We start from the raw sequence: 11,854 nt of genomic DNA, 5'->3' as shown, positions 1-11,854 counted from the left end.
GACCGATAATTTGCGTATGGAATCTTCAAATTTTTTGAAATGAAATTTATATTGTAAACTATGTAAAAAAGTACTATAAGTCACAATAATTGATACTTCAAAATGTTTAAAAAATCTATGAAAAATTTATGGTCAAAGATAGATTAGTTTGAATCTCGAAATTCGAAAAGTGCCACATAAAATGGGACGAAGGGAGTACTTTTTTTGTCTCAATTTATGTACTCCCCTCCGCCTCATTTTATGTGGTATTTTTTGGATTTCGAGATTCAAACAAGTCTATCTTTGACCGTAAATTTTTAATAAATCTTTTAAATATTTTGAATTATTAATTTTTGTGACTTATAGTACTTCTTACGTAGTTTACAAATATATAAATTCATTTCAAAAAAATTGAAGATTTCATGCGCAAATTCCCGGTCAAATTTAAACTGTTTAACTCTCGAAAAATGGAAAGTGTCACATAAATTGGGACAGAGGGAGTAATACATTTTATTTTTCGAGAGTCAAACAATTTAAGTTTGACTGAGAATTTACTCATGGAATCTTCAATTTTTTAAAAATGAAATTTATATATTTGTAAACTATGTAAAAAGTAATATAAATCACACTTAAATTGATATATCTAGTAAAATATAGACTTGTTTAAATCTCAAAATTCGAAATGTGTTGCATAAATTGAAACAAAGGAATAGTATCTATTAATTAGATATAACATCAAATATAGACATATATTTTCTTTATTAGGTTTGTATGAAGCGTGCGTATATAATTCACTAGATAATAGTCCGGAGCCAAAAGGGCAATTTTTTTTCTCAAAAAAACATAAATGGTATACCAATTTTTTTTTTTACCAAAACGGTAAAATCACTCCCCAGAGCGATATCTTTTAACGTATGTTGGGAACCGTTAAAGCCTTCATTCAAAATCTCTGCTGGAGCAGCGATTTTGTCAAAAAAAAAAGTAATTTTTTTCCTAAAATCGCTGCCTCAGCAGCGTTTTTCTAATTATTTTTTTAAAAAAATTGCTGCCTTATCCATTTTTTTTTCTTTAAACATTAATGAAAATTGCTGCCAAAGCAAAGAAAATTTTTTAAAAAAAGTTGGAAAATTGCTGCCATTGCAGCGAATTCAAGTTGGAATTTTTTATTTTTTATTTTTTTTGCAAAAACGCTGCTGAAGCAGCGAGTTAAGATTAATTTTTTTTTTTTTAAGGATAACGCTGCTGAGGCAGCGATTTTATATAAAAAAAAATTTGGCGATTTTAAATAAAGTTTTTAACAGCGTATGCGGTGTTAAAATATATCGCTCCCTCAGTAGCAGTTTTACCGTTTTGGTTAAAAAAAAATTAATATACCGTTTATGATTTTTAGAGGAAAAAAGTTACCCTTTTGGCTCCAAACGCTAGCAAATGACACTTTGGAAATTTAAGCACGTTGGATTGAATCTAATGAGAACCTCACAATTTGACCCAATTTTTGTTTTTTATTTTTAGGAAATTTTTCATAATTCATAATTACATAGCTATAAGAATATTTAATATTGATTACATGTATTTTAGTTGTTATATTTTGTCGCAAATATAAATTTCCAAGATATACCAAAAAATAGACATCAATAAACACTATTTACCCTGTTAATTAAAGCAACAACAAAAATTCAACGATCTCATTACAAATTTTCAAATGTAGACCTACTTGGATAAACAAAATGTTTTACATAATTTAATTATAACATGTAAGCCAGTAATTAGGTATAACCATATAATCACAATACATAATACTGCATATGTACAGTTAATAGTATATTAAATTCAATATCTTTGGGAAAAATTAATGATAATATTTGTGTCATTAATTTAAGACGGCACCTTCTGTTAATTGTTGCATTTTCTTGAATAACTTAGTGATCACTATTTCATAGTTAGAGAAAAATAATAAATTAAGCCACTAAAAATCACTATCATAAACAACATTAAGCAACAATGGGTTAAATGGGCTTGGGCCATTTTTGCCACTTCTAACCACCACTCATCCCAACTCCCTTAAAGGCCCATATTGGGTGCAAGATATCTATTTAGGGAAAACAAAGTAGGGAAAATTGTATGAGCAAACTATTAATTCAAATTAAATGTTATAGCCATAGTTTTTTTTAATTGTAATTCGCAGCAAACATCCCTTTTTTTGCCATCTGATTCGGTATACAATTAGTCATTTTATACATTTCAGTAATAATGCACCTTGTTGGTGGTTGAACTCATCAACATATGAGGACAATGATGCAGAATTAATGCACCATTTGACAAAGCATTTAGCGCAAAATAAAGGCACTAAAAATACTTAGAAATGGCCGTTTAATTTGAAGTACTCAGTGATGAATAAGTAGAATTAAGTATGGTGTGTTGATTTCTATTGAGGATGTCTAAACCTAGTTGTATTTAATTTTATCAAGAAAAAAGTGTACTTGGGTTTCCCTTTTTTACTCTCTCTCTCTCTCCTGTTTATTTGAATAATAGAAATGCAACGTTGAATTAGTTGTATTAAATCTTACTTTTTATTTTTAGTTTAGTCGATTTTGATACGTTTACTTGCTAGTTTCTTCGTTAGCTTTACCTTCACGACTTCATCAATATAGTCAAACTCAGTGTGATAGCAAACAAGTGAGTTCAATTGAATTTGGACAGATTAGAAACTGCACAAATTAACAAATGAGTTATAATTCAACGCGTTCATATTTTCACAAGTCAAAAATAGTTTGGATACAAAAGTTTGAGTCTATTTAATTTGTACTTTACAATATCTGGAAAAAAAAAGATTAAAAAAAAGCTGACATTAGAATAACTGTAGTCAGATAACTAACTCTGATTAGTTGTCGGTAATCATTTGGATATAGTTAGAAATAGAATCAGATCTAAGCCAAAAAGCGCACAAAATTATTAACGTACATATAGAGAAGAATCTTAATGAAAGGTCAAGTTATAACTACTAATTTGTTTAATAATAAGCTACACCTAAACTAATTACTCTTATTTTTAGATGTGATAGATTTAATTAAAGGACAAGTTATGCACTTGTCGGATATCTTCCTACGAAGGTTGATTGCATCGAAAGGCCCCAAAATTTGAATATTTCTACTCGTTCAAGTCATTACAAGATAAGCGAATCATTATGAAGAAAAAAAATCTATGAGCGTTAAAAGACTAATTCAAAGAATGTCCTTTTCAAATCTCTTATGTTTAACGTAATAGTTCCTTGCCAATATATATTGATCTCAAACTTCAACTAAATATTGCTCTAAATAACAAATAAATGCTTGCCAAACCAACAACAAAAAGGAAATGAAAGAACAATTCAAGTGGGCATATAGCTATATATAGTCTAACACAAAACTATACATACATATATATCATTATTAGTATATGTTTTACAAGACTTAAAACATATATAGATAAGGGGCGTCACCAATCTAAATCAGTCATCACTTTGTTTTTCTCTGACAAGCATAAACTTGACCAACAACTGCTTAATAACCCTTCCCTTTTCCTGCATTACATGAAATAAATAAAAAAATAAAAATAATTCTTAATAATTATGTATGGGTATTTCTTAGTTTAAACTCTTCTCTTTTCCTTTTCTCAGTGGGTGGGTGGATGGTTTGATGTTTCAATTAAGTAAAAAAAATATGCTAAAAAATAAGATTCCGTAAAGTGATTGTCTATCTTAACAACTTCCCTAGTAACATACTTTCTTTTTTAGTCTTTTCAGAAAAAAAGGTCACATTTCTAAAGTGATTGTCTATCATGCTTTCTTTCTTTTATAAACTTTGTGACACGTCAAACAATGACATACGGATTGAGACGGAGGAAGTATTTTTCTTTCATGTAATCTGCCAAGTTTGCAAAGCTTCTAACAATGATAGGATGAAATTGTGTAACAGAACTAACTATCTTAGATCCAAAAGAAAAATTCAATTCTATGTTCTGTTTCTACTGTTTTGTATGCAAGCAGGATTTCCTACCTTCATCCAAGTAGTGACAAGAGAAACAAATTGTAGAGTAAATTTCAGTTGAACCAAAAAAACAAACAAAAAAGCTCAAGAAACTGTTATTCAATCCATTGGAAATTTCTCTTTAATCTTTAAACTAGGACAAACTTATGTCAAGAGCACTTCCATGTCCATTGAGTGTAAGATCTCTTCGTTCTTAATTAAATATTTTGGATTTGACTATTGAAAAACTCATATAGAGCATTTCCCTTTTAGAGACGTGGCAAAAATCTGAATTAGTCCTGTTAAAGAAGGTCAAAAGTCTCACATTGGTGATTAGTGAGATGAGTCTCCTTATAAGGCTTGTACAATCATCTTTCCTTTGAGCTAGCTTTTGGAGTGTAAGTTAGTCCTAAAACCTAATTTCACAAGTCCAATCAGAAAATCTCGAATAATGGATGCATAAAAGCAAAGTAAGGAGCACTCCCATGAATCCAAGACAAGTTTTTTAGCACATTCATAGGCTATATGTAGCAGAACTGGTACTAAAAATTAGGGGAAGATCTAGGACTTTTGATGGTGAATCAGTAACTTTTGTGTAGATCCAATAATTATATTAAATTTTTTATCAAATATTTATCGAAAACCTAGCAAAGAGGGATCCTTCTAGTGCAACAACAGAAATGGAACCCAAAGTTTTGTGCTTTTCTTGATGATGGTTCGACTCTCCACCAGGATGAAGCTTGGCTGAAACTAAGTGGAAGTCCGAACCGACTGATGTCCTCACACAGTTATAATAATTTTTAATGTAAAAATTCATTAATTTTAAATTGTGAATCCGCCTCAAAATTAATTCGATTCATTTGAAAAATAAAGAAATGAAGATATGCACTACCTGTTGTTGTTGTTGTTGTTTCTGCTACTAGTACTGCTGCTATTTCTGCCACTGCTTCCAGTACTATTGCTGCTACTTGAACCAGAGAATCTCTTCTTCCACCACTCTTTTTCCAAATTCTTTGAAGAAACATTTTCACATTCTTCAGGTTTAGGAGAAACTCTAGTTGTATTTGCTGATGGATTCTTCTTTTTCGTCTTCTTTGATCTCAAAGAAACAGGGGAAACCATTTTGATAAATACCCCTCCATTCTCTATACTTTTACTTCTCATCATCATCTTCGCTTTCTTAATTTGTTCATTCTTCTTAATATTCACTCTGTTCTGCATCACAGCTTGATTTTTCTCCCTGTTACTATTAATTAAGCATTCTTTTTGAGATTCAAAGGATTTTGTCTGCTCGACAAGATCCTTTAAAGAAAGCTCAAAACAAGATTCAGGCATGTTCTTGACCATTTCCATAAGTTCCCATTGCCCTCTAGCTATAGCTTGAGTTCTAGAATTCGGCGAAAGTGATCGATAGTTTATGGGATGTACTGGACTTCTTGATGGACTATTTTTCCATAAGGCTGGTGAAGAAGCACCAGATTCATTATCATCTTCAATTTTTTGATCTCTAGATTGAATGTTTCCATGTTTCTGTGATACATGGAAATCAAAATTATGAGGTTCCCAATTAGTGTCATCAGGATTATGAATATTGGGTATTTGTTTTCTTGGATTAAACATGATTGATTAGTGTTGGAGGAAGGAAATGGAAATGGAAATGTGTGTATGAAGATTGAAGAGAGTAATTAATTAAGGTGTGAAGAATATGTTCATCAATTGTGTTTGGTCCATTTGTCACTTCCTTTTTAATGACAACAAAGTATTTATTGGTATGTGCCTGCATCTTTTTGTTTGTTAGGTCCTACTCCATCCATCCCGTCCTATTTAGTTCTCACCATTTTAAATTTCACATCCTTTAAATAACTAGAAAAGTTTACCATTGTTCATTTATTTAGTATTCTTAAAGTCAAGTTTTCAATTAATGAATATGAATTAATTTTTTTTGATTAATTAATATGATCAATGAACATGAATTAATTACTTAGTTTTCTATGTTGGTCACATGCATACTTCCAAAGCTAATAACTCTCAAGCGTGAAATAGAAAGTATAGTTTCATTTATGCATTAATTTTATGAAATGACAAGTATTAAAGGAAATTTATTTTTAATAAGAACGAAATTATATAGGAAGGGAGTAACTTTTTAAAATTATTTGAAACAAAAGAAGGAAAAAGAGAGGAGAGAGAAAGGAATGTGGAAAATTACCTCAAAAGAAAAGTTGTCCAATTAAAATATAGACCGAAAGAATAATCTACATATATGAACCACAAAATGCTCCAAATGTATGATTTTTCCATCAATATTTATGAGAAAATGACAAAATGGTCCATTATATATGAAAAATATGCTTAAATTGGTCTCTTAAATGTACTTGCTATCTAAAATTTTCAAAAGTAAGTAAATTAGTCTTTGTAAATTTTTAACAAACTTTGGTTGTTAAATTCTATGGAAAGTCTTGATAAATCTCAGAAATGAAAATACCAATAACTGCAGCATACACACACGAAAAAAAAGTTAGTAGAAATTACACCTCCTAAAAATTGTACCACCCACTAGAAATAGATTAAAAAAGAGCCAAAATACTCACCTCAAATGTGAGTTCATAACTAAAAATAACAATCACAATTTCTCGTAAATCTATTAACCAGAGTTTGTTGAATGTATACTTGATATGGAGATAAAGATGTTCAATTTGTCAAACTTAAGTCATCATTTCTGCAACTTTTAGAAATGTATTTGGACCAAAATGTGGCATATGAGAAAAGATAATATGAGAAATGAATATACTAGGTATAAGGTAAAAATGATCCTCATGGTGGACAAGATGAGAAAAGGAAGGTTGAGATTCGAACATGTGCAGAGGATATGCACAAATATGCCCCAATGAAGAGGTGTGAGAGGTAGGGGTACGCCTAAAAAGTCTTGAAGGGAGGTGAATAGGCAAAACGCATAATGCAACTTTAAGTTATCAAAGGCATGACACTTGATAATAAGTTGTGGTGGTCGAGAACCAGGGTGGAAGGCTAATAAGTTATTGAGTGTTTCTCCTTTCATCCAGAATATAAGTTTTATCTCTAGACCAACCTGTTGATATTAGTTTCATACCTAGTATTAGTAGATCTATCAGATACAATTTTTTTGTCTTTCAAAATAGAAATAAGCTCTGTATACACGCTTCTCTAGACCCATATGTCGAAATTATAACTATTATTGTGTTTGAACTAAAATCACCCTAAGATGTACTTAAAAAGGACCATTTTTGTCATTTTCTCCACTCTCTCATAGGAAAAAAATGTCACATATATTCTAGAAACTTGACAATTTGTTAATGGTGTAAATTGTGCTGGAGTAAATTTATTTGAATTTGAACATCTAGTTGTGGGTAGGACCTCCTTTTGCCTGAATTTCCTCATTTTTGTCCTTAATGTATGGAAATAAGTGGTCTCCTTTTTCCTATGGCATTGAAAGAATCACTTGTCCATTCTCATATCTCAAACGCACACGTATCTTTGAATAAACTAAAACACCTCTTCATTGCTTAATGGACTAAGCTAACTCTAAAAATCTACTAATTTTTATAATTGATTTTATAATAAGATATTATAAAGTGATTAGTACTATATATGTTACACTTTTAGTCTTTTTTAAAAATATTTAATCTTTTCATTAATAATATATTTTAATAGTTAAATGTCATGATGAGATATTTATTACTGTAAAAAGTCTTTTGTCTTTTTAAAATTCTGTTTCAATCAACTATATATATTTATATAAAATCACATGGAGAGAGAATACACTATATTTCATAAAAGTCCATACAACAAAAATGAATAAACATAGCTTATAGGTACTGTGTTCGTTATGAAAAATGTTTTCCATATATGGTTTTAGGATAATTTTTAAAAAAAAATGAATTTATAAGAGAACAAACGTAACTTATTAAATTTATTTTGGTATGGGAGTGTAATATATTATCCTAAAAGTATTTTTAAATAATCAACAAAAAAACGATACCTAACACACCTTACGTGTAAAAATACATTAATACTTTACCAATAACTAGTGTGTCTCAAATACTATATGCTTTTTTTAAGAGCTATAATTGATTGCTTGCAAATATTTCTTTTCTTACTCAAATGATTTGAATTTTTTTGCGGCTTTGCTACGTCAATAAGTATGTGGCAGACATCATAAGGAGATCAAATAAGGTTTGCACCCAAGTATTTTTAAATAGGTGAGAATTATATAATGTTAATTCTTTTATTTTAATTTCAATTAATTTCTTTCAATTTATTTAATTTAATTAAAATAACAATCGGTTCTCATATGATTGTGGACATGATATGAACATTTCATATATGTCAAACAATTTTTTAAAAAAAAATCTTATAATGTAACGAACCCAAATTCTCAACTGAAATACTCAAGTATTATATAATTACTAATAGCCAAATTACAACGCAACACTTCAACTATTGAATTAGGATGCAAAATACTGAATTAATAAGTAGCTAAAGATAGAGATAAGAATGGGGATGAGAAACTTAGACTCTAGAAAGAGATGAGAGGATCTAACAATTTCTTTCACAATCTGCATAAATTCCCAAAACTGCAGTGATAACCCTTTTATCTCTAGTCAACCTGGATCCCAAGCAAACCTATTGTTGGGCTGTCTTATTCTTGGGCCACTTCGTGGTTTAACCTCGGGCCCAACAGCTTGTCTAGCCTCTCGGCTATCCGTGATCACAACATATAAAGATAGAAATCGATAACCTAATCTAAGGGTGTGCAAAAATTAAAACCGACTGATAAACCGAATTAAAAAAAGTATTACTCCCTCCGTCCCATTTTATGTGGCAACATTTGACCGGGCACGGAGTTTAAGAAATAGATAAAGACTTTGAAATGTTTACCAAATTGTCCTTAAAAAATAGACTTATTTTTCTCTCTCCTAATAAATGTATTGGAGTACTCTTTTCAAGATTAAGTGGGACCAACAAGGATAAAAGAGGAATTGTACCTTTAAATACTTACCAAATAAGGAAATGTGACATTCTTTTTGGGAATGACCAAAAAGAAAATGTTGCCACATAAAATGAGACGGAGGGAGTAATACTCAAGATAAACTGGAGCCCATCGAAAACAAGGAGATTGTTATTGAGTTAACTGTTATTTAATGATTTTATAAAAACAAATTATTGGATTATTTGGTTTGATATTGGTTTTTTAATATTGGGTTATTGGATTAACCAATAACCCATTAAGAATATAATAATTTACTATTTTAATTTTTAGTCATACATAAATATCAAACAAAAACATTAATATAATCATCATATTAGACTATAACTATAAGAATCCTACACAATTAACACTACTTAACTATGTTCTCTGCATTTATCTTTTAGATTTTAGTATTACTCTAGTCTTTAGATTCACAACGTAAGAACTAAGAACGACGACGGCTAGGGTTTGCAACGACGACAACAAGAGTTAGGTAATGACTAGGGTTGTGAATTGTGAGTATTTTCTATACTTTTACTACATGAAGCAGAAATTTTATACTCAATGAGAAATTTGATTTCTCTTTTTTATTTCGCGTTAAATTGTTGGACAAGTCATATATTTGTTTTGAAAGCATTTTATTATTGGTTAAACCGAAAATCAAACCGTTAAAACCAAAAATCGATAACAAATATCTTATTGATTTGGTTATCGGTTTAACATATTTAAAAATCGAAAACTGATAAACCAAACCAATAATAATTAAAACCGAACCGATCTATACACACCCCTATCCTAACCAAAATCAAAGATTGCGCATTCACAAAATTGTCACCATATGAATAAATTACCTGGTGGGAGGAGAATTTTTTAAAAAAAATATTTACGAGATATCATATTTGGACATTATTATTTAATTTGTATCTATTTGTTTTAAAAAATTACACGTCTTAAGTTCAGATATATTGACAGAACTTAAGTTATATGTGTCTGAACTTTAATCACGTTTTCAGAAGTTTGACTTTGTGAAATCTAACTGTAGACAACATACGCTTAGCTTGAAATTGTTTCAAATTGGGCTTAAAATGGTGATCTAAAATGAGAAAATTATATGAAATAGCAAATTATTAATTCAAATTAAATGTTATAGCCATAGTTTATTTAATTGTAATTCGCAGTAAACATTTCATTTTTTTGCCATCTGATTCGGTATACAATTAGCCATTTTCGATATACAATTAGTCATTTTATACATTTCGGTATGAAATGTATAAAAATGTGTTTGTATTTGTATAAAGCGAGAGAAAAGTGTATATATAAATACAAATACATATATTTTTGTCCTATTACACTTATAATTATACAAATACAGATCTTATTATACAAATTACAATAACTGAACAATTTGTATAAAACTGGATGTTTCTAGTGAATTATACAAATCAAAAGCTCCATAGCAAACACAAAATTTGCTATGGAGCGCAATTATGCAAACTATAGTTATAACATATAAATATGATTTTTATGTTTGCTATATGTGAAAGTTACTCATCTAAAATCTCGAATATGTGTGTCACCAGAAAACATGTCTATAGTTTGATGTTGGAGAACCAATTTACATTTTAAAAATAAAGTGATGGGAAAAATATATATGAATTGTGAAAACTGATGAGTTGTGGGTGTTTCAAAAAACAGGAGAGAATTCAGGTTCGAGTGGTAAGTACTCCTTCATTTTTAATCAAAAGTCTCAGATTCGAGTCTCCTTGAGTATGGAGTCGCCTTTGTTAGGGAGCACTTTATCCCAAAAAAGAAGATGATGAAATTGGGCTTTGCCATCTTGATAAGGAATTGGGTCAGCCTATATAGAAGTCAGATTGCACACTTAATTGAGTCGGGCTAACCTATTCCTATCTGAACTTTTATCATTAACTAAGTGAACCCAGTGATTCCAAGCCCAACTTTGAAACCTACTCAAAAATTGGGCCAAAATCAAGGGCCAAGATCGATTTTGTAAGGAAAATCGATGCCAAATTGAGGTATTGTACATCAATCGGTTTGACTTTGGTTGATTTCAAAAAAGCGACGGACAAGGTCGGTAAATTGTCTCGACCCTTGATTTTTCAGAAATATTTAAAAATGGGTCTCATTCACCCAACTTGGAAGACTCGTTAAAAATGGCAAAATCGATTGATTGGAATAAATCTACCTTCATGGAGCATGAACAATCTCAAAATGTTGGATCTGCCACTGCATGGGATCGACAACAGAAATAAGAGTTGCTCAAGGCACATGTTCTTAGTCTGAATATAAAGAAAGACTGATCTTCCCTAAGAACTTACATCAACAAGATTAGGAAGAAAAACTAAGTACTTATTTTCAATGAGCTATGTACAACACAAAAATTATAATAGTCTAAATATTATACTCTCTTCATTTACTTTTACTTGTTCAATTCGAATGTTAGCACACTTTTTAAATAATTATAATAATTGACATTAGTGTTCTATTGCAAATTTGCAATTGACATTCCATTTTAGATTTTAGAAATAATTTGACAAATAAGTAACTGATATTAAAAATAAAATATGTGAAAATTAAAAAATATTTTAATATAATAGACGAGTAAAATAAGAGGACCTGACATAAATGATAACCCATACGCCTCGTTATTCCAAATATTTTTCGACACATGTTTTCTGCTTTCAAATAAAAGAAAATTGCTACTATTTCAAAAAGGGTCCAGAAGTTACAGATTTCATGTTGGGTGGATATTTATTGGAATTTCCGGATCCCTATTAAAAACAATAAACAAGTAAATGATATATATATATATATATATATATATATATATATATATATATTAGAT

The 11,854-nt window shown here is 29.8% G+C and overlaps 1 protein-coding gene across 2 annotated transcripts; it reads right to left on the bottom strand.

The window, feature by feature from the left end:
• Window positions 1-3,260: 3,260 nt before the first annotated feature.
• LOC102588062 (uncharacterized) lies at window positions 3,261-5,730 on the bottom strand. 2 transcript variants are annotated; one of them, XM_015313063.1, is made up of 2 exons: window positions 4,888-5,730; window positions 3,261-3,541 (listed from the first exon to the last, which is right to left on the bottom strand). In XM_015313063.1, the coding sequence occupies exons 1-2, from the start codon at window positions 5,601-5,603 to the stop codon at window positions 3,454-3,456; spliced, it is 804 nt and encodes a 267-aa protein (XP_015168549.1). In that variant the 5' UTR covers window positions 5,604-5,730; the 3' UTR covers window positions 3,261-3,453. The 2 variants fall into 2 exon arrangements, with proteins under 2 accessions (XP_015168549.1, XP_006356719.1); XM_006356657.2 differs by having other exon boundaries at window positions 3,261-3,538; window positions 4,876-5,729.
• Window positions 5,731-11,854: the final 6,124 nt, after the last annotated feature.

The sequence above is a fragment of the Solanum tuberosum genome, unplaced genomic scaffold (assembly GCF_000226075.1).
Source record: "Solanum tuberosum cultivar DM 1-3 516 R44 unplaced genomic scaffold, SolTub_3.0 scf00227, whole genome shotgun sequence".
Lineage (NCBI taxonomy): Eukaryota > Viridiplantae > Streptophyta > Magnoliopsida > Solanales > Solanaceae > Solanum > Solanum tuberosum.
Note: the sequence above shows the minus strand (reverse complement) of the source record. Positions and strands in the feature narration are given on the sequence as shown.

Excerpts from the sequence above, each read along its gene's own strand:
- LOC102588062 (XM_006356657.2), bottom strand. The coding sequence starts at position 5,603 with ATGTTTAATCCAAGAAAACAAATACCCAATATTCATAATCCTGATGAC. Across the intron at positions 3,539-4,875 it reads AACAACAACAACAACAACAG|GAAAAGGGAAGGGTTATTAA; the intron begins GTAGTGCATATC and ends CATGTAATGCAG.